This window comes from Pongo pygmaeus, chromosome 2 (genome assembly GCF_028885625.2).
Source record: "Pongo pygmaeus isolate AG05252 chromosome 2, NHGRI_mPonPyg2-v2.0_pri, whole genome shotgun sequence".
Taxonomy (NCBI): Eukaryota; Metazoa; Chordata; class Mammalia; order Primates; family Hominidae; genus Pongo; species Pongo pygmaeus.
The window spans coordinates 54,318,795-54,342,466 of NC_085930.1; the positions used below are offsets into that span (position 1 = coordinate 54,318,795).

The following is a 23,672-nucleotide window of genomic DNA, read 5'->3' on the forward strand; positions in this document are numbered from 1 at the left end:
AACCCCATCTCTACTAAAAAAATACAAAAATAGCTGGTGTGGTTGCACATGCCTCTAATCGTAGCTACTTGGGAGGCTGAGGCAGGAGAATCGCTTGAACCAGGGAGGTGGATATTGCAGTGAGCCGAGATCATGCCATTGCACTCCAACCTGGGCAACAAGAGTGAAACTCCGTCTCAAAAAGAAAAGAAATGAAAACTTACACATTTTTTATTTATGGAAGTTTCCGTTTAATATTTTTGGATGGCAGTTGACTGAAACCACAAAAAGCAAAACTGTGGATAAGGTGGGATTATTGTGTTCTTATCCTATCAAACATAAATGGATTATTCCATATGAAAATTCTTAGATCGGATCACTATTTTAAAGATACACTCCTAAAACTTTACTTTTATTTTTTTGAGGTGGGGTCTTGCTGTCTCGCTCTGTTGCCCAGACTGGAGTAGACTGGTGCAATTAGGGCTCACTGCAGCCTCAACCTCCCAGGCCCAAGTGATCCTTCCACCTCAGCCTCCCGAATACCTCAGACCACAGGCGTGTGTTACCACGCCTAGAGGAATTTTACACCTAAAACTTTGAACAACCCAAGTGTAAAAGTAAAAAGGTGGTTGCATCAAAAAGCACAGGAGTCGCCTTGAAGGGTTGTCAAAGGTAGGAAATTTGAGTATAAAAAAAAATAATGACAATTTTCAGCAACAGTTACACTATGCTGTAAGCATACTTTTATTGAATGAACAAATGAATGAATGAAGGGTGGGACATCAGGGTGTGTCTGGGTGGTGCAGGGGCAGGAGGAGGTCTGATTGTATAAAAATTACATTTAAATACAGGGTCTTCTGCATGAGGACACACTAAGGAAACTGCATTTCCAGAGAGAGACACACCACGTAGGACTGAAAATGGTTAGTCTAAGGGGATTCATGACAGGTAAGCACGGGGTGGGGGCGGGGAGGATAGCCAGAATGTGGGGCTTTAAGTGCTCAAAGAGGATTTGAAAAATCAAAGGAGCAATATTAAAGGATGCAAACCACTCAGCCCATTCACATTAGAGGGACATGATATAGACGGTTGCAAGTTGGGGACAGAAGGAAGGTCAGAAAGACTGACCACCTCATGAAAATCAGGGAGTGAATGTGAGACTCCTTACTTACTGAGTGTGGGTTGTCTGTTTTGCAGGGCTCCCAAACTTTCCCCATCTGTGTTAGCCAGGCCTTTGGAAATCCTTAATTAGAATGTAAACTCCATCATAGCAACTATTTTTGTGTACTTCGTTCATTGCAGAATCCACAGACCTACCTAAGTGCCCATTTGTAGGAGGAAGGCAATAAAAAATTGCTGAGTAAATGTGGTTCTGCTGGTGGCAATTCTGCCTTATGCTCTTGATAGCCTCAATCAGGGAAAGCACTATAGACCAGTTGAATCGTTTGCTTCTTTGTTTGTTTAATATGCTAGTTTAAGCTGCAGACTCTCAATGCCCATCCCAGGAAAGTGGGCCAGGGTTTAGACTGTGTGTACAAGAGTCGGTAAGACCTGATTCCTTCCCAGCTATGCTTCTCCTCTTACTGACCAAACTTTTAGATCTCATGTCTCTTCATCTTTAAGAGGTTGATAATAATTGTCCATTACCCCATGTGTTTGTCGAGGATCACATGAATCATGTATATGAAGCACTTGGATGTCTGACAGTATCCTAATGTCGCTACTGAATGTTACTGCATCATTTATTTACTCTTAGGATTGTACTGAAGAACAGATGCTTAGTGAAGTTTAATTTCTTTTCAATTAAATGCCAAGCCTTAGGCCATCTGTTGTTATTGCTGTTCAAATTTTTTGGTCTCAGAACCTCTTTATATTCTTAAAAGTTGTTGAGGACTCCAAAGAACTTTTGTTTCTATAGGATATACCTAGATATTTACCACATTCAAAGTGAAAACTGGAATTAAAATATATTTATTCATTCCTTTCAAAATAAAATGATAAATGCATTACATGTTAACTACATTTTCCACACACAAAAAAATTGTGAGACCAATGACATTGTTTTACATTTTAGTATTTTAGGGCTTAATGGAAGATGGCAGAATTCTCTTCTGCTTTTGCAGTCACCTTTTCTGATGCATTACTCTGTTGAAGTCTAAGAAGAAAATCTGACCTCATACAGATGTGATGCTAGAAAAAGGAGTATTCTTGTAGCCTTTGAAATAATTGTGGATATTCTTTAAAACTACAACAGAAACTCAACAAGTAGCAGTTTCTTAAAGATGAGTTGCAACGTGAAAACTTTTTTTTTTTTTTTTTTTTTGAGACAGAGTCTCGCTCTGTCGCCCAGGCTGGAGTGTAGTGGCATGATCTCGGCTCACTGCAACCTCTGCCTCCCGGGTTCAAGCGATTCTTCTGCCTCAGCCTCCCTAGTAGCTGGGACTACAGGTGCGTGCCACCACGCCCAGCTAATTTTCGTATTCTTAGTAGAGATGGGGCTTTACCATGTTGGTCAGGCTGGTCTCGAACTGCTGACCTCAAGTAATTCACCCTCCTCGGCCTTTCAAAGTGCCGGGATTACAGGCGTGAGCCACTATGCCCATCCTGCAATGTGAAATTTGAAATCATATGAATGAACTTTCCAAATTCTGTCACATTGAAATCCATTGGTCTACATTGAACTTTGAGTGGATCTTTTACCCATGCAGGATTTTGTAATATTACATACCGGTCATTTGCAAAATATTGGTTTATGAATTAAGAAGCTCTTCTAAATTTATTCCCCTGTACATTTGTTATAGAATAAGAGTGAAAAAGTAAAATAACATGCAAGATGTCACCACTGAGAGAGGCTAGCTGAAGTGTGTGCAGCACCTTAACCACATATATTATTTTGCAATTTCTTGTGAATCTGAAATTAGTTCAAAATTAAAAGTAAACAAAACAAAACCAATAAACAATATGGTAATTTTTGCTTTCAATATTCATATATATTCCAAATAGCTTTTAAAAATTTAAGACCTATTATATGTAACCAGATATTTACCATATGTGTGGCTTTTCCTTTATTCTTGAAGTTCCAATTTTCCCTCTTAGAAAGAATTTTCTTTAATACTCCACAGAACAGGACTACTGGCCACAGATTCTCATAGTTCAGAGAATGTATTCATTTCACCTTCTTTCCTGAAAGATATTTTCCCTGGATACGGAATCTGAGTTGATTGGGAGTGATGGCAAGTGGTGTAAAAAAGAATCTAAGTTGACAGTGGAACAAAATCTTTGAAGTGCTAAAAGAACTGTCTTTGTTTCTGATGAGAAATCTGTGGTCATTTGATCTCTATCTTTTCGTGTGTAGATTGCACTTCAACAATCTCATCAAAGAAATATCCCTCTACTTTGAGTCACAAAGATATTGACACAGGATTTCTTTTGTTATTTCTAAAGTTTCATTTTTGACAAGTACAGCTAGAGTATTTCTCTATGGTATAAAATATGAATCATTTTCCAGCTGAGGTAGAGGAATTGGGGGTTAACTTCACTTGCCAGAGGTCATACAGCAAGCCCAGGCTCCTTGAAAACATTGCTATCCAGCGAATGAATTCCTCATCAGCATTCCCTATCTCATAGGCCTTCCATCTCAGATTTCAGAAACCATGATGAACAGAATGGCCCCAGAGAATCCCCAGCCAGACCCTTTCATCAAAAGGAATTATTCCAACATGAAGGTGATACCACCACAGGATCCAGCTAGTCCCAGTGAGTATCATCCTTCTTTCTCCTCTTTGCCTTTCTACTGCCCCATTCTCATGCGGCCCTATAATTGCATTTTGCATTTGTTTTAAGGCAGCTATTGATTGTTTTAAAAATCTATTCAGAAAGTCTTGCCATCATAAAAGGAGAAATATATTTCAAATCAAATGGGCCTTTGGCCCATGGTTGATTCAAATTATGAGAGATAAGCTAAGAATGTAATATATAGAGTAAGTGAGCATGTTTTTCTAGGAGAAAAGATCTGAAGCATAGACAGATAGGAACTGAGAAATCTCCTTTTCCAAGGCAGGTATATTGTGGCCCAATATAGAGGGAAAATGAAAACAAAAACAAAAACAAAAAAAGCTCATTATTCAGAGTAGTATTGTATACGTGTATAAGGAGATTTATTTATATAAGGTGTATCTTAGTGAATTGTTCTGAAATATATATTTGTTATTTGATATTTTATCCTGGAGATTTTCCAAACATTGTTTGTATACAATGTTTACCTTTAAAAATATGTAAAACTGTATAAAAATCTGGTTTTTCTATACACTAATAATAAGCAATCAGAAAAGAAAATTATAAAAATAACTCCATTTACAATAGCATCAAAAATAATTAAGTACTAAGAAATAAACTTAACTAAGGATGTGAAAGACTTGTCCATTGAAAACTATAAAATGTTGCTGAAATAAATTAAAGACACAAATGGAAAGACACTCCATGTGCATAAATGGGAAGGCTTAATATTATTATTATTATTTTTTTTTTTTTTTGAGACAGAGTCTTGCTCTGTCACCCAGGCTGGCAGTGCAGTGTCACAATTTTGGCTCATTGCAAACTCCACCTCCCGGGTTCAAGTGATTCTTCTGCCTCAGCCTCCCAAGTAGCTGGGACTACAGGCATGCACCACCATACCCGGCTAATTTTTTTTTTTTTTGTATTTTTAGTAGAGATGGGGTTTCACCATATTGGCCAGGCTGGTCTCAAACTACTGACCTTTGGGGTTTTGTTTGTTTGTTTGTTTTTGAGATGGAGTTTCCGCTCTTATTGCCCAGGCTGGAGTGCAATGGTGCGATCTCAGCTCACTGCAACCTCCGTCTCCCAGGTTCAAGCAATTCTCCTGCCTCAGCCTCCTGAGTAGCTGGGATTACAGGCATGTGGCACCATGCCTGGCTAATTTTTTTGTATTTTTAGTAGAGATGGGGTTTCACCATGTTAACCAGGATGGTCTCGGATCTCCCGACCTCTGGTGATCCACCCGCCTTGGCCTCTCAAAGTACTGGGATTATAGGCGTGAGCCACCACGCCCGGCTGACTCCTGACCTTGTGATCCGCCTGCCTCTGCTTCCCAAAGTCCTGGGATTACAGGCATGAGCCACCGCGCCTGGCCGGCTTTAATATTTTTATTATTATTATTATTATTATTATTTTTAAAGACGGAGTTTAGCTCTTGTTGCCCAGGCTGGAGTGCAATGGAGCGATCTCGGATCACTGCAACCTACGCCTCCCAGGATCAAACGATTCTCCTGCCTCAGCCTCCCAAATAGCTGGGATTACAGGCAGGCGCTACCACACCCGGCTAATTTTGTATTTTTAGTAGAGACAGAGTTTCACCATGTTGATCAGGCTAGATGGTCTTGAACTCCTGACCTTGGGTGATCCACGCGCCTCGGACTTCCAAAGTGCTGAGATTACAGGCGTGAGCCACCAGTGCCCGGCCAGGCTTAATATTGTTAATATGTCAATACTACCTAAGCAATTTAAAGATTTAATGCAATCCGTATAAAAATCCCAATGGTGCTTTTTGCAGAAACTAAAAAAAGTCTATCCAAAAATTTATATAAAGTCTCAAGGAATCCCAAATAGCCAAAATAATGTTGAAAAAGATGAACAGATGAACAAAGCTGGAGGCCTCATAGTACATAATCTCAACATTTATTACAAATTACAGTAATCAAAGACTGTGGTGCTGGCATAAAGACAGATATATAGACCAATAGAAGAGAGCAAAGTCCAGAAATACATCCTTGCACACATAGTCAACAAGGGTGCTAAGGCCATTCAATTGTGAGAGGACAGTCTCTGAAACAAATGGTGTTGGGAAAACTGAATATCCACATGCAAAAGAATGATGCTGGATCCTTGCCTTACCACATGCAAAAATTAAAATGGATCAAGTCCTAAACACAAAAGCTAAAACTGCAAAGCTCATAGAAAAAACATAGAGGAAAAGCTTTATGACATTTGATTTAGCAATGGTTTCTTGGATATGACACCAAAAGCACAAGCAACAAAATAATAAAAATAGATAAATTAGACTACATTAAAAATAAAAACTTGTATGATCAAAGGACACAATCAAAAGAGTGAAATGGGGCCGGGCATGGTGGCTCATGCCTGTAATCCCAGCACTTTGCGAGGCCAAGATGCGTGGATCACCTGAGGTCAGGAGTTCTAGAGCAGCCTGGCCAACATGGTGAAACCCCATCTCTACTAAAAATACAAAAATTAGCCAAGCGTGGTAGCAGGCGCCTGTAATCTCAGCTACTTGGGAGGCTTGAGGTGGGAGAATCGCTTGAACTTGGGAGACGGAGACTGCAGCAGAGATCACGCCACTGCACTCCAGCTTGGGTGACAGAGAGAGAGAGACTCTGTCTCAAAAGAGAAAAAAAAAAAGTAAAATGGCAAACTGTGGAGTGGGAGAAAATATTTGCAAAGCATTTATCTAATAAGGGGTTAATAGCTATAATATATACAAAACTAGAACTCAACAACAATAAAAAAAATCCAATTAAAAATGGGCAAAAACCTGAGGTCAGGAGTTCAAGATCAGCCTGACCAATATGGAGAAACCCTGTCTCTACTAAAGATACAAAATTAGCCGGGTATGGTGGTGCATGCCTGTAATCCCAGCTACTTGGGAGGCTGAGGCAGGAGAATCACTTGAACCCAGGAGGCAGAGGTTGCGGTGAGCTGAGATCGTACCATTGCACTCCAGCCTGGGCAACAAGAGCAAACCTCCATCTCAAAAAAAAAAAAAGGCAAAAAACTTGAATAGATCTTTCTCCAAAGAAGATACACAAATGGACAAATCCATGAAAGATGCTCAGCAACATTAATTATTAGGGGAAAGAAAATCAAAACCACACCCGTTAGGATGACAACTATCAAAGAAACAGAAAAGAACAAGTGTTGGTGAGGATGGGGAGAAATTAGAATGTTTGCAGGAATGTAAAATGGCACTGCGGCTGTGAAAAACAGTATGATGGTACCTCAAAAATTAAAAATAGACTTACCAGTTCAAGACCAGCCTAGGCAATATAGTGAGACCCCATCTTATAAAATAAATATATTTACTGAAAGGTGTGAAAAGCTTTTTCCAGAAGCATTCAGGGCAGCAGTCTCCAACCTTTTTGGCACCAGGGACTGGTTTTGTGGAAGACAGTTTTTCCACGGACTGGTTGGGGGGCTGGTTTGGGGATGATCCAAGGACATTACATTTATTGCACATTTTATTTCTATTATTATTACATTGTAATATATAATGAAATAATTATACAACTCACCATAATGTAGAATCAGTGGGAGACCTGAGCTTGTTTTCCTGTAACCAGATGCTCCCATCTGTGAGTGATGGGAGACAGTGACAGATCACCGGGCATTAGATTCTCATAATGAGCACCCAGCTTAGATCCTTTACCTGTGCAGTTCACAACAGGATTCATGCTCCTATGAGAATCTAATGCTACCAGCTGATCTGACAGGAGGCGGAGCTCTGGCAATAATGTGAGCTATGGGGAGCGACTGTAAATACAGATGAAGCTTCACTGACTCATTCGCTGCTCACCTCCTGCTGTGTGGCCCAGTTCCTAACAGGCCATGGACCCATACCAGTTTGTGGCCCAGGGATTAGGGACCCCAGATTTAGGAGATGTGGAAGAACATGTTACACACCAAGTAGAACTGTTATTTCTTACATCTCACACAGTACATGGCTAAGAATTTTGCAGAAAATCCCCAGCAGAATGGTAATGTGGAAATACAAGCTGCAGGAACATGGTGAGAACTGAGAGAACAGAAGAAAGTTCAGAAAATTGATATGTTTGAAGACCAAATGTATGTACAAATTAGTCATTGCTGTTTCACACAATTTCAGTGGTTTTAAAAAAATAAGCATTTGTTGTTGTTTATCAATCTACAAGCCAGGCCAGGTGCAGTAGCTCATGCCTGTAATCTCAGCACTTTGGGAGGCCGAGGCAGGCGGATCACAGGGTCAAGAGATCGAGACCATCCTGGCCAACGTGGTGAAACCCCATCTCTACTAAAAATACAAAAATTAGCTGAGCGTGGTGGCACGCACCTGTAGTCCCAGCTACTCGGGAGGCTGTGGCAGGAGAATCTCTTAAACCCAGGAGACAGAGATTGCAGTGAGCCAAGATTGTGCCACTGCACCCCAGCCTGGCAACAGAGCGAGACTCCATTTCAAAAGAAAAAAATCTACAAGCCAGCTGGCCAGTTCTGATCTTGGCTGGCATCTCTTGCATGCTTGAGGGTTGACTAGCTGTAAACTCATTTAAGGTAGCCTATGTTGCAGAATATGAAGTCTTTTCACTATAGTCTCTCATCGTCTAGCAGGCTAGTCCAGGCTTGGAGGGAGAGAGTGTGTGAGACAGAGAGAGGCCAGGCATGAGAGCGAGCACAGAAGCATGCACGGCCTCTTGAGGCGGGGGCATCATCACTTCAGAGTGTCACTCTCCGGCTCAATTAAGAAGGTGTGGCTGGGTCAGGCACAGTGTCTCATGCCTGTAATCCCAGCACTTTGGGAGACCGAGGTGGGTGGATCATTTGAGGGCAGTGTTGCCGATATGGTGAAACACTGTCTCTAATAAAAGTAAAAAAATTAGCCAGCATGGTGGCGAGCGCCTGTAGTCTCAGCTACTTGGGAGGCTGAGGCAGGAGAATCGCTTGAAGCTGTGGAGTGGAGGTTGCAGTGAGCTGAGATTGAGCCATTGCACTCTAGCCTGGGTGTTCCGGGGAGACTCTGTCTCAAACATTAAAAAAAAAAAAAAGTGTGGTTGGAAATAAATGAAATAAATGTAGGACAAAGAGAAAAGGAAGAGGAAAATAAGGTCTCATTGTACACAATCTGTGAAGTGACTCACTAAAATAAAGCTATTCTTTTTTATTTTATAAATGTAAAAACTGAGACTCTCCATGTAAACAGACATTTATGTTTTGCCAAATTTTCTTTTTTTTTCCTTTTTGTGGAGAATGGGGGTCTCACTATGTTGTCCAGGCTGGTCTTGACTCCTAAGGTCAAGCTGAATGCTCTGCCTCCCTAAATGCTGAAATTACTGATGTCATCAACAGTGCCCAACTCAAATTTTCTAATAATAATGGACATATGTGTTCCCTGAGACTGTAGCGGTTTGGATGGTCCAGTGGCTGAAGTGTGTCTATTTCCAAACTCATTTATTTATTTATTTATTTCTGAGATGGAGTCTTGCTCTGTCACCCAGGCTGGAGTGCAGTAGTATGATCTCGACTCACCGCAACCTCTGCCTCCTGAGTTCAAGTGATTCCCCTGCCTCAGCCTACCGAGTAGCTGGGATTACAGGCACGCACCACCACGCCCAGCTAATTTTTGTATTTTTAGTAGAGACAGGATTTCACCATGTTGGTCAGGCTGTTCTGAAACGCCTGACCTTGTGATCTGCCCGCCTCGGCCTCCCAAAGTGCTGGGATTACAGGCGTGAGCCACCACGCCTGACCTTCCAAACTCAAATTTATATTCTCATTGTTCTTTCTTTCTCTTTCTTTCTTTCTTTCTTTTTCTTTCTTTCTTTCTTTCTTTCTTTCTTTTTCTTTCTCTCTTTCTTTCTTTCTTTCTTTTTCTTTCTTTCCTTTTCTTTTTTTAAGACAGGTTTCACTATGTTATCCCAGCTGGAGTGCAGTGGCACAGTCTCGGCTTACTGCAGCCTCAACCTCCCAAGTTCAACTGATCCTCCCACCTCAGCCTCCCAAATAGCTGGGAATAGAGGTGAGTGCCACTACACCTTCTTTTGTAGAGACGAGATTTCATCATGTGGTCCAGAATGATCTCAAACTGCTAAGACAGAGCAAGACCTTGTCTCTAAAAATAATAATAAAGTAAATTAAGATAATGGAGATAAAACAAAAGTACTTGATGACCATTTCTAACAGTTCTATTCTACCTCCTCTCTGAGGTTGTCATTGCAACAGGTTTCTCAGAATTTTTCTAGTCTACTCTCTATATATTCGTAAATTATAATTTTGAGTTATAAAGAAAAGTGTGTTGTGTATATATATGTGTGTGTGTGTGTGTATATATATCTACACGTACATATATATATATATATTTTTTTTTTTTTTTTAATGGAGTCTCACCTTTTCCCCCAGGCTGGAGTGCAGTGGCACAGTCTTGGCTCACTGCAACCTCCACCTCCTGGGTTCAAGCGATTCTCCTGCCTCAGCCTTCTGAGTAGCTGGGATTACAGGTGTGTGGCACCACACCAGCTAATTTTTTGTATTTTCAGTAAAGACAGGGTTTCACCATGTTCACCAGGCTGGTCTTGAAGTCCTGACCTCAAGTGATCCACTCGCCTGCCTTGGCCTCCCAAAGTGCTGGGATTACAAGCATGAGCCACCATGCCTGGCCAGAAAAGTATATTTTATATTTTACATGTCACATTACATTGCTGAAAAGACTTCATTTTCAGTGACATACTCTAAACTAAAATAAAATTAATTTACAAAAGAGAGGTATGTTGTGCATACAATGTGCCACACATTATTATAGTGTATTAATGCCTTTACATTAATAAATCAATATAATTAGTGCCTTACATTAATACATTCATGTAATAAATTTACAAACCCTATTATAAAGTAGGTATTCATTTTTGTGTGTGTGGCAAGGTCTCATTCTGTCACCCAGGCTGGAGTGCAGTGGTGCAATCTCAGCTCACTGCAACTTCCGCCTCCCGGGGTTCAAGCGATTCTCCTACCTCAGCCTTTTGAGTAGCTGGGATTACAGGTGCTTGCCACCATATCTGGCTAATTTTTGTGTTTTTGGTAGAGACAGGGTTTCACCATGTTGGCCAGGCTGGTCTCAAACTTCTGACTTCAAGCAATCTGCTCGTCTTGGCCTCCCAAAGTGCTGGGAATACAGGCATGAGCCACCACACCTGGCCTAAAGTACGTACTCTTAACATTCCCCCTACCCCACTTTTTTTTTTTTTTTTTTTTTTTTGAGACAGAGTTTTACTCTTGTTGCCCAGGCTGGAGTGCAATGGCACAATCATGGCTCACTGCAGCCTCCTGCCTCCCAGTTTCAAGTGATTCTCCTGCCTCAGCCTCCAGAGTAGCTGGGATTTACAGGCATGCGCCACCACGCCTGGCTAATTTTGTATTTTTAGTAGAGATGGGGTTTCTCCATGTTGGTCAGGCTGATCTCAAACTCCTGACCTCAGGTAATCCACCCACCTCAGCCTCCCAAAGTGCTGGGATTACAGGTGTGAGCCACCGCATCCGGCCATATTCCCCTTTTATGCTTGATGAAACTGAGGTGGGCTGGGTGTGGTGGCTTCCACCTATAATTCTAGCACTTTGGGAGGCTGAGGTGGGAGAATCACTTGAGCCAAGGAGTTTGAGATTAGCCTGGGCAACATAGCGAGACCCCATCTGTATTTAAAAAATTAAAAAATTTTAAAAAAGAAATTGAGGTGAAGAGTTTGGGTAATGGGTTCATAATCACATTCCTAGAAAAGTATAGTTTTATCTTTTTTTTTAAAAAAACTGAGTCTCGCTCTGTTGCCCAGGCTGGTGGGCAGTGGCGCGATCTCAGCTCACTGCAAGTTCTGCCTCCCAGGTTCATGCCATTCTCCTGCCTCAGCCTCCTGAGTAGCTGGGACTGCAGGCACCTGCCACCACACCCGGCTGTTTTTTTTTTTTTTTCTGTATTTTTAGTAGAGACAGGGTTTCACCATGTTAGACAGGATGGTCTTGATCTCCTGACCTCATGATCCACCTGCCTCAGCCCCCCAAAGTGCTGGAATTAAAGGCGTGAGCCACCGTGCCCGGCCTGAAAAGTATAGTTTTAAAAGCAAAATTTCTACTATTGAACATATATCAAGATTACTGGTTAAAACTTTTCCACAGTGCAACTTGCATATTATGGACTCCTTGAGCTAACTGAATAAGAAATAGATCAAAGTTTTCAGAAGACAGCAGATATACTTTTAAATTTCTGGAAGAAATGTGCCCCACATGGATGTGAGTTTTCCCGGGATGTCATTGGTAGTTGTCCGTATGTGATGTTTCCTTGACTTAATCTTCCTTATCACATTACCCTAAAAAATAACTTAGCTCTGCATTTATAATTATTGAAGTATTTGTAACTCAAAGTATATCCTGGCTCCAGGCTTTTTATTTTTTCTTATCTGATACCAAACTGATCTATAGTTTCTTTAATTTTCATTTTAGCCAAGGCTGACTGAAAATACTTTCAAGTATATAATGTTTATTTCCACAATACTCCGATGAATAGGGCATCCTTTGTGACTCCTCAGCCACATATTTTAAGCAGCATGAGTGATTCCAGTGTGTCCTTGATACCACAGGACCAAGCCAGTTCCAGCAAGCACTGTTCCCCTGTGCCCTCTCTGTAGTCTGTCTCTCTTCTCAGGGAGCCCACTTGTCCTTCCCCAAGAGGGTAGTTACCAGGTGTGAATATAACAGACCTAAATCTAGGACTAAATATCTTATATGTTGGTCATATTTGATTGAGATGGGTTTTCCTGGAATAGAATCAGGAGGTTGATGAGCTGGGTATGGTGGTGCACCTTTAGTCCCAGCTACGTGAAGGCTGAGGCAGGAGGATCCCTTGAGCCTAGGTGTTTAGACACCAGCCTGGGCAACATAGCGAGACCTCGTGATCTGCCCGCCTCAGCCTCCCAAAGTGCTGGGATTACAGGCATGAGCCACTGCACCTGGCCTTCCAAAATCAAATTTATATTTTCTTTCTTTCTTTTCTTTCTTTTCTTTTCTTTTCTTTTGAGACAGGTTTCACTCCGTTATCCAAGCTGGAGTGCAGTGGCGCGGTCTCGGCTTACTGCAGCCTCAGCCTCCCAGGTTCAACTGATTCTCCCACCTCAGCCTCCCGAGTAGCTGGGAATACAGGTGCGTGCCACTACACCCTTTTTTGCAGAGACGGGATTTCACCATGTGATCCAGACTGGTCTCGAACTCCTAAGACAGAGCAAGACCTTATCTCACTGCAACCTCCGCCTCCCGTGTTCAAGTGATTCCCCTGCCTCAGCCTACCAAGTAGCTGGGATTACAGGCATGCACCACCATGCCCAGCTGATTTTTGTATTTTTAGTAGAGACGGGGTTTCACCATGTTGGTCAGGCTGGTCTCGAACGCCTGACCTCATCTCCAAAAATAATAATAAAATAAATAAACACAATAAATTAAGATAATGGAGATAAAACAAAAGTACTTGACCATTTCTATCAGTTCTATTCTACCTCCTTTCTGAGGTTGTCATTACAACAGGTTTCTCAGAATTTTTCTAGTCTACTCTCTATATATTCATAAATTATAATTTTGAGTTACAAAGAAAAGTGTGTGTGTATATATACTTTTTTTTTTTTGAGATGAAATCTCACTTTTTCGCCCAGGCTGGCGTGCAGTGATGCGGACTTGGCTCACCACAATCTCCGCCTCCTGGGTTCAAGTGATTTTCCTGCCTCAACCTCCTGAGTAGCTGGGATTACAGGTTTGTGCCACCACACCTGGCTAATTTTTTGTATTTTTAGTAGAGACAGTCCTGTTTCAAGGGACATTTTGAATAAATACAGAAGCAAGCTAATGATTCAAAAGTATGTAAAAAGCTAAAAACACACACAAAAACCCACTGCTTCCTTTACTTTATCATCTATATGTTTTTTATTTAATTTACTTTTATATGTTGTGTTTAGATACACACAAGTAGATAGTAAGTTTATTATTATTATTTCTTTTTTGAGGCCAAGTCTCGCTCTGTCGCCCAGGAGTGCAATGGCATGATCTCAGCTCACTGCAACCTCTGCCTCCCGGGTTCAAGCGACTCTCGTGCCTCAAGTAGCTGGGCTTACAGGCACACGCCACCACGCCAGGCTAATTTTTGTATTTTTAGTAGAGATGCGGTTTTGCCATGTTGGCTAGGCTGGTCTCGAACTCCTGACCTCAAGTGGTCTGCCCAAAGTGCTGGGATTACAGGTGTGAGCCATCATGCCTGGCCAAAATAGTAAGTTTAAAGCTTCTAACTTTACTTTTAATAGGTAATTAAACAATGTATATATAACATTGAATGCAACACATTAATAAAATGTAACAATTTGGTTAAGCAGACAAAATATAATCCAATGAGATGGTTTACATTCTTTGTTCATAGCAAGACTTTGAAATCCAGTGAATACACTTCGCATATCTCAGTCTAGATGCTAAATATTTCATGAGAAATACTTGATCTGCATTTAGATTTCATAAAATCACAGTTGAAAAAAGGTTGACGTACCCAAGTTGTTCCAAGCATACTAGTTTCCCAATAATTGCACTATCAGTTTTTAATTTTAAATTAACATTTAATAAAATTAAAAATTACAGGCACAGTGGCTCATATCTGTAATTCTAGCACTTTGGGAGGTGGAAGTGGGAGGATGACTTGAGCCCAGGGGTTTGAGACCAGCCCGGACAATGTAGCAAAACCTCATCTCTACACACACACAGAAATTAGCCAGTCATGGTGTGCGCACCTCTAGTCCCAGCTACTTGGGAGGCTGAGGTGGGAGATCACTTGAGCCAGGGAGATGGCAGTTGCAGTGAGCTGTGATCAAGCCACTGCACTGCACTCCACCCTGGGCTGACAAGGGAGACTCTGTAAAAAAAAAAAAAAAAAAAATCAGCTCCTCAGCGGAACTAGCCACATTTCCCATGATTAATAGTCATTTGAAGCAGTGGCTACTGTACTGAACAGAACAGCTCTAGAGAGTAATTGGGTGGTTGGGGAATAGGGATGGTTTCAATTTTGTACTATTTGTACATATTGCTTTTCCAAATAAATGAATAAATCAAGTTCTTATTTTTAAACAATTTACAGTAAGTAGTTAGGTTGTGGAAGTCACAAATGCAGCCCTATGGGATGAGTGTGGGGGGAAAGTGGTTATCTTAATATTATATAAATAAGTTTCCTGTGGCTTAGAACAAAATTCCCAGTAACAGTATTCCATAGACACATTCCAGAAATATTGTATCACAAACTACTTATTTGAAAGTAAAGAATAAGTGCCTGGTAAAATGATGTTATTTAATTAAAAGAACAGGCTCAGAATATTTAAGATATGGCTATCTAAGGTAAATACAGTTTGAGTAGAATAATTTTATTAAATGTGAGCAGAAAAAAATCGATATTTCTAAGTATATTGGATTTCACATATATATATGAACTGAAAAAATAAGATATTATAAGTTTAGAAATATGTACATTTAAAGTGGGATTAAATATGTTTTATATAGGTTATTTTCACTTATGTTCATAAGTGGCATTAGCCTATAGTTTTATCTATAGTGTTTATTTTTGCCTGATTTTAGTATTGGTATTATGGACTTCTAAGTACAAGAAGGGAGGTCCAAGTGAGGACCTTTCCTCCTTTTATTTTTATTTTATTTATTTTTCTAGAGCCAGGGTCTCTCTCTATTGCCCATGCTAGAGTGCAGTGACACGATAGTAGCTCACTATAGCCTTGACCTCCTGGGTTAAAGTGATCATCCCACCTTAGCCTCCCATAGCTGGGACCACAGGCATGTGCTACAATGCCCACCTAATTTTTAAACATTTTCTGTAGGGACAGGGTCTCATTATATTTCTCAGGTTGGTCTTAAATTCCTGGCCTCAAGCAATTCTCCTGCCTTGGCCTCCCAAAGTGCTGGGATTATAAGTGTGAGCCACTGTGTATGGCCAAATTTTGATAATTGCAGGATTTTTTTTTTTTGGAGACAGAATCTCGCTCTGTCACCCAGGCCAGAGTGCAATGGAATGATCTGGTTCACTGCAACCTCCGCCTCCTGGGTTCAAGCAATTCTCATGCCTCAGCCTCCCTCGTAGCTGGGATTACAGGCATGCACCACTATGCCTGGCTAATTTTTGTTGTTTTAGTGGAGACAGGGTTTCATCATGTTGGCCAGGCTGGTCTCGAACTCCTGACTTCAAGTGATTCACCTGCCTCAGCCTTCCAAAGTGCTGGGATTACAGGTGTGAGTCACCACACCTGGCCGATAATTTTTAAAGAAAAAACCCTTTTCCTTTTCATTGCCATTAAAAAACTATACTTTTTCAATCTTCTATACATATTTATTTTTATTTTATTTTATTTTATTTTATTTTGAGACAGGGTCTCACTCTGTCACCCAGGCTGACGCATGATTGTGCAGTGACACAATTATAGTTCACTATAGCCTCAACCTCCCGGGCTCAGGCAATTCTCCCACCTCAGCCCCAAGAATAGTTATTAACGCAGTGACACGATCATGGTTCACTACAGCCTCAACCTCCTGGCTCAAGCAATCCTCCCACCTCAGCCTCAAGAACAGTTGGGACCACAGGTACATGCAACCATGCCCAGCTAATTTTTTAATTTTTCATAGAGACAGGGTCTCCCTACATTGCCCAGGCTGGTCTCCAACTCCTCCACTCACGTGATGCTCTTACCTTGGCCTCCCATAAGTGCTGGGATTACAAGTGTGAGCACATCGTGCTGACCACGTTTGATTTCTTTTCCCCAAAGTAATGAATAGAGCCTCAGAAATCCCATAAAAGAAAAAGCTCTACCAGGCACGGTGGTTCACATCTGTAATCCCAACACTTTGGGAGGCCAAGGCAGGAGGATCACTTGAGCCCAGGAGTTCAACATCAGCCTGAGCAATGTAAGGAAACCCCATCTCTATGAAAGAAAAAGTTTTTTAATTAGCCCGGAGTGGTGATAGTGCCTGTAGTCCTAGCTACTCAGGAGGATGAGGCCAGAGGATTGCAGGAGCTCAAGAGTTCAAGGTTACAATGAACTATGATCATGCCACAGCATTCAGCCTGGGCAATAGAGCAAGACCCTGTCTCTAAAAAAAGACAGAGAGAGAGAGAAAGGAAGGAAGGAAGGAAAGAAAGAAAAGAAGAGCAAAGCAAAGCAAAGAAAAGAAAAGAGCCTATTTGCGAGATGAGATGGACTGGATTCCTGAACAAATAAATGAAGAGAGGAAACCCATTTAGAAGAGTGGGCTATATTCATGTGCAAAGACATGGGGTTTATTCCTAGTTTTTTCTATTTCATAATTAAAAAAAATTTTTGGCTAGCTCTTGCACAGAATATTCCTAGTTTCTAGAATAACAAAAGTGTGAGAAAGATGAGAAGACAGAAGCTACTATCCACTGTCCTGAGATTAGGTAGGGTAGAAAGACTGAGTACCCGAGAATAAAAGTAAAACAGAAAACTTTTCAGTGCAGTCAGGGCAAACTGAAACTCAAGGGAGCCAGTTTCCAGAGTGAACAGATTGAGTACACAGAAAATTGAAGAGGTAACTCATGTCCTATCAGAGACAAAGTCTCAGAAAGCGGAGAACAGAGCATTGTTAAGCAGGGCTCGGCCATTCAGACTCAAGACCTGGGATCTGCATTTTCTGGATCCTAAGCCTGGTTGGAGGAAAGGCATGGGAGACTCACCATGGTGATTTGTTTTTTGGTTTTTGTTTTTTTGGTGGGGGGGAGAGATTGGTAATGTAAATGTAACCACCCCTTCTTTATCTCTGCCCTGAAGCAATACGGAGAAGGCATCAAGAACGTACTTCTTTCACCCACCAACAGTATGAAGAGCTAGAAGCTCTGTTTAGCCAGACCATGTTCCCAGATAGAAATCTTCAGGAGAAACTAGCTTTGAGACTCGACCTACCGGAGTCAACAGTAAAGGTCTGATCCCCTGTGGTGTGCTTGGTACCCCTATCCAAGCCACATTCACCTATCCAGCCTGGAAATTCCCCACCCTCCACCCCTGCCCCACAATAATATTTCATTAACTGAGTACCTACTGAAACGGTATCAAACTGGGGACATCGCAAATACTGGCCTCACTCTCATGCAGTTTGAAAAATGAGAAAAAAATGAGGTTCAGAGGCAAAGTGACGGCCACAGAGATAAAAAATAGTGTTGCTAGAACTAAAACTCCAGAAATCTTATTTTTAATACTTGTGCTATAGAGTTCAAATAGCGGAAAGGTGCTTATCCAGGCAGACTCCTCGCTTAGAGTCTTTTTAAGCAAAGCCTTGCAATCTGTTTATTCATAATGCTACCAACAGACAAATAATACTCCCTCTAACCTCTGAGCCTGCTAAAGCCCATGACGTTTTTCTTTTTTCTCTTTTTTTAGAGATGGGGTCTCACTATGTTGCCCAGGCTGGTCTCAAACTCCTGAGCTCAAGTTATCCTCTCGCCTCAGACTCTCAAAGTGCTGGGATTACAGGTGTGAGCCACCGTGACTGGCCATACATTTTTATTGGAGTATTCCTTGTAGGAGAGGCCTCCTAAAATAATCCTTAAAAATCCTTCAGTTCAAATTCTTCACCTCTCCCTAGATCCTAGATCCCTGAACTAGCCTCTCTTCTCTAGAGTTCAGGACCCTATCTCTGAACACCCAGCACAAACCCTGAAACACACCCGCTTTCTTCCTTTCCGGGGTCCCAGACCTGATCTTCATCATCCCTCCTGTTGACTCCAGTCATGCCATCTCTGCTCTTGCAGAGCCCATTGTCATGGTGAATTAGAGAGGACATGAAGATTATAACCTGGCTGTTTTCACTCAGGAGAACCCTCCAATGCCTCCTCCAATAACAGACCACAATCTCCCCTCTTCCCCACTCCCAGGTTTGGTTCAGGAACCGGCGATTCAAATTGAAGAAGCAGAAGCAGCAGCAGCAGCAGCAGCAGCAGCGGCAATCAGCAAAGCAACGAAACCAGATCCTTCCATCCAAGAAGAATGTGCCCACTTCCCCCAGAACATTCCCCAGTCCTTATGCTTTTTCTCCTGTAATTTCAGATTTCTACAGCTCCCTTCCACCTCAGCCCTTAGACCCTTCCAATTGGGCATGGAACTCTACCTTCACTGAGAGTTCCACAAGTGACTTCCAAATGCAAGATACTCAGTGGGAGAGGCTGGTGGCCTCGGTTCCTGCTTTGTACTCTGATGCCTATGACATATTCCAAATCATAGAACTGTACAATCTTCCTGATGAGAATGAGATATCCAGCTCTTCTTTCCACTGTCTGTATCAGTATCTCTCACCCACAAAGTACCAGGTAGGAGGACAGGGTTCCTCTCTCAGCACCTTTGCTGGTCCAGCTGTAGGCCTATCTCCCGCACAAACCTGGCCCAGTATGACAAGCCAAGACTTTGAAGCCTACAGTCTAACAGATAGCCTGGAATTCCAGAAAACCTCCAATATGGTAGACTTGGGACTTCTCTGACCAGAGTACTAATAAATATAGACCATTTAGAAAAGTGGTCTTCTTGCCTCTTGTACATGACTGTTTTTTCTTTTGTCTCATTTTAACCCAAACATCTGGGTCTGTGTCTCTGATTTCCATGTAAATGTTGTGAAAAGAGTTTTCCAAGTAGAGCTGGGCACTACGTAATCAGCCCCACAATTCTCCCTGAGAAGCCTGCCTAGTCCCTTTCATGGCCAATGAAACTCCAAAATTCCCTTCCCAAAACTATCTTGGATTTTCTAAAAGTAGGACAGTGGTTTTGGGGGTTATCCACTTTTATTTTTTTGAAACTAGCTCTCATTCTGTCACCCAGGCTGGAATGCAGTGGTACAATCACGGCTCACAAAAGCCTTGACCTCCTGGGCTCAGGTGATCCTCCCATCTCAGCCTCCTGAGTAGCTAGGACTACAGGTGCCCGCCACCACACCTGGCTAATTTTTTTTTTTTTTTTTTTTTTTTGAGACAGAGTCTCGCACTGTCACCCAGGATGGAGTGCAGTGGCGGGATCTCGGCTCACTGCAACCTCCACCTCCTGGGGTTCAAGTGATTCTCCTGTGTCAGCCTCCTGAGTAGCTAGGATTACAGGCATGTGCCACCATGCCTGGCTAACTTTTGTATTTTTAGTAGAGACAGGGTTTCACCACATTGCCCAGGCTAGTCTTGAACTCCTGACCTCCAGTGATCCGCCTGCCTTGACCTCCCAAAGTGCTGGGATTACAGACATGAGCCACCGAGCCCGGCCAATTTTTGTATTTTTTGTAGAGACGAGGTTTTGCCATGTTGCCCAGGCTGGTCTCCAACTCCTGGACTTAATGCCATCCACCTGCCACAGCCTCCCAAAGTGCTAGGAATACAGGAGTGCACCATCACACCCGGCCGGGTTATCTAGTTTAAAAACACTTTTTTTCAAGGAAACCAAAGAAACCATCACCCACTTTTCTCTCTGTATGATTCTGATTTTAGTATATGTGTTGCGGAAGTGAGTACACTATCATCCACTTTTAATGAGAGAAAGTTATAAACTTACATTTTGTTTCCAATTTTTTGTTTGATGTTTGTTTTTTGTAGACAGCACTCTGTCATCCAGGCTGGAGTGCAGTGGCACCATCTTGGCTCACTGCAGCCTCTGCCTCCTGGGCTCAAACAATCCTCCCACCTCAGCCTTCTGAGTAACTGAGACTACAGACATGCGCCACCATGTGTGGCTAATTTTTGTATTTTTAGTGGAGATGGGGTTTTGCCTTGTTGCCCAGGCTGAATTTGGGGTTTTTTAAAATGGGACTTTCAGTCCTAATTTGAGGGGAAATTACTGTCACCACTAGTTTTAATATAGTACAATGAAAAAAAAATATATATATATATAGTACAATGGTCCAGACATAATAAGAGGTGTAAAAACTAGCACAGGAAGAAATAAAAACAGATTTTTGAAGGTGAGATGATAAACTTGCAAAACTCACAAAATAAAGAGTCAAACTTTTAGAATGACAAGTTAGCATATTTTCCAGCCACATGATCAACCTACAAAATTAATACCATTTCTGAACACCAGTAATAAAGAAACATAAGGGCCGGGAGTGGTGGCTCACGCCTGTAATCCCGCACTTTGGGAGGCCGAGGTGGGCGGATCATGAGGTCAGGAGATAGAGACCAGCCTGACCAACATGAAATCCCGCCTCTACTAAAAATACAAAAAAAAAAAAAAAAAAAAAAATAGCCAGGCATGGTGGCACACGCCTGTAATCCCAGCTACTCAGGAGGCTGAGGAAGGAAAACTGCTTGAACCCGGGAGGTGGAGGTTGCAGTGAGCTGAGATCGCACCACTGCACTCCAGCCTTAAAAAAAAATAAAAAATAAAAAAAATAAAGAAACATAAGATAATTACCTCTCAATGAAAAATGTAAAAGTACCTAGAAATTCACAAAGAAAATTAATACCTCTGTGGAGAAAACTTCAAAACTTAAAAAAGGACATAGAAAATGTTTTGAATAGTCCAGGTGCGGTGGCTCACACCTGTAATCCCAGCACGCTGGGAGGCCAAGGTGGGTAGATCACGAGGTCAAGAGATTGAGATCATCCTGGCCAACATGGTGAAATCCTGCCTCTACTAAAAATACAAAAAAAAAAAATTAGCTGGGCATGGTGGCACGCACCTGTAGTCCCAGCTACTTGGGAGGCTGAGGCAGGAGAATCACAAGGATTGAACTTATGCAGTGTGTTCTCCAAACATGATGGAATGAAATTAGAAATCAATAAAATTTGGGAAATTCACAAATATGTGGATATTAAACAACACATTCCTAAATAACCAATGGTTAAAGAGGTAATCACAGTCTGACCAACATGGCAAAACCCTGTGTCTACAAAAAATAAAAAATTAGCTGGGCATGACGGCCAGAGCCCATGGTCCCAGCTACTTGGGAGGCTGAGGTAAGAGCATCCCTTGAGCCACAGAGGTCAAGGCTGCAGTGAGCTGTGACTGTGCTACTGCACTCCAGCTTGAGCAACACAGTGATACTGTCTCAATAAATACATAAATAGAAGAAATAATGAGTAAAATTGGAAAACACTTTTAACTGAAAAAAACAAAACCACAACAAACTAAAACGTGGGATGAAGCTAAATCAATACTTAGAAGGAAATTTATAGCTTCAAATACTTATATATATATTTTTAAAAGTCTCAGATCAATAGTTTTACATAGGAAGGAAGTGGCATAGTTTTATTAATATTTGTCAAATTAAACTTTAAGGCAAAACTTTTTTATTGAGATGGAGTCTTGCTCTGTCACCCAGGCTGTGCAATCTCCACTCACTGCAACCTCCTCCTCCCGGGTTCAAACGACTCTCCTGCCTTAGCCTCCCAAGTAGCTGGGACTACAGGTGTACGCCACCATGCCCGGCTAATTTTTGTATTTTTAGTAGAGACGGGTTTTGCCATGTTGCCCAGGCTGGCCTCAAACTCCTGAGCTCAAGTGATCCTCCCGTCTCAGCCTCCCAAAGGGCTGAGATTACAGGTGTGAGCTACCTTACCTGGCCAAAACAGTTTTTTTAGAAATGAAGTATATTAGACAACAAAAGGAACAATTAACCTGAAATATATAACAACTTTGAACTTAAATATACTTAAAAACATATACCAAAAATATATGAGGCAAATTTTAACAAAAATTAAAATTCTTAAGAAAACTTCACCAATACATAGTCATAATACGGTATATTCATACAACATTCTCAATAATTGACAATAACAGTCCAAAGAAAGCAGAAAGGAAAGCCTAGAGCAGAAATAAATGAAATAGAGAATAGAAAAGCAATACAGAAAAAATTTATGAAATCAAAAGCTGGTTCTTTGAAAAGATCAACAAAATGGCAAACATTTAGCTAGATTGACCACCCCCTCAAAAGACTCAAGTTATTAGAATCAGAAACAAAAGTCAAGATTTTATTACCAAACTTATAGAAATAAAAATTATTAGAAAGAAATACTATGAACAATTGAATGCCAACAAATTAGATAACTTAAATGAAATGGACAAATTCCTAGGAAGACACAGAATACCAAATCTGACTCCACAAGAAATAGATGCTGTGAATAGAACTTGCTATGGTATGAATGTGTCCCCCACAGCTCATGCATTGGAAACTTAATCCCCAAAGCAACAGCTTTGAGAGGTGGGACCTTTAAGGGTTACTAGGCAGAGCCCCCATGAATACATTAATGCCATAATTGTGGGAGTGGGTTAGTTATCTCAGAAGCGGGTTCCTGATAAAAGGATGGGTTCAGCCTTCTTCTTCCCCAAAATCTTTATCCCCACCCCCACCTCTCTCTCTCTCTCTCTCTCTCTTACCTCCTCCTCTCCCTTCCTTCTGCCATGGGAGGATGAAACATGAAGGCCCTGGCCAGGTGTGGCCCCTCCATCTTATATCTGAGACTGGAAGACTTCCCAGCCTTCAGAACTGTAAGAAATAAATCTCTCTTCATAAATTACCCAGTCTCAGGTATTCTGTTATAACAACACAAAAACAGACTAAGACAGAGTTATAACAAGCACAGAGATTGAGTTAACAATTGAAAACTTACCACAAAGAAAAGCCCGGTCCCAGATGGCTTCACTGCTATATTCTACCAAAATGTTTAAAGAAGAATTAACACCAATCCTTCACAAACTTTTCCAAAAAACAAAAGAGGAGGGAACTCATTTTATGAGATCGATATTATCCGGATACCAAAGCTGAACAAAGATGCCATAAGGGAACTACGGACTATAGTGGGTATCCCCTATCGGAAATGCTTGGAACCAGAAGCGTTTCAGATTTGGAGTTTTTGGAATATTTGCACATAC

General features: G+C 41.4%; 1 protein-coding gene across 1 annotated transcript; it reads left to right on the forward strand.

Annotated features, from left to right (window-relative positions):
• The first annotated feature begins 862 nt into the window (after positions 1 to 862).
• ARGFX (arginine-fifty homeobox) lies at positions 863 to 23,312 on the forward strand. Its single transcript, XM_054481068.1, has 5 exons — positions 863 to 927; positions 3,621 to 3,735; positions 12,823 to 12,939; positions 17,607 to 17,755; positions 18,707 to 23,312. The coding sequence occupies exons 2-5, from the start codon at positions 3,633 to 3,635 to the stop codon at positions 19,304 to 19,306; spliced, it is 969 nt and encodes a 322-aa protein (XP_054337043.1). The 5' UTR covers positions 863 to 927; positions 3,621 to 3,632; the 3' UTR covers positions 19,307 to 23,312.
• Positions 23,313 to 23,672: the final 360 nt, after the last annotated feature.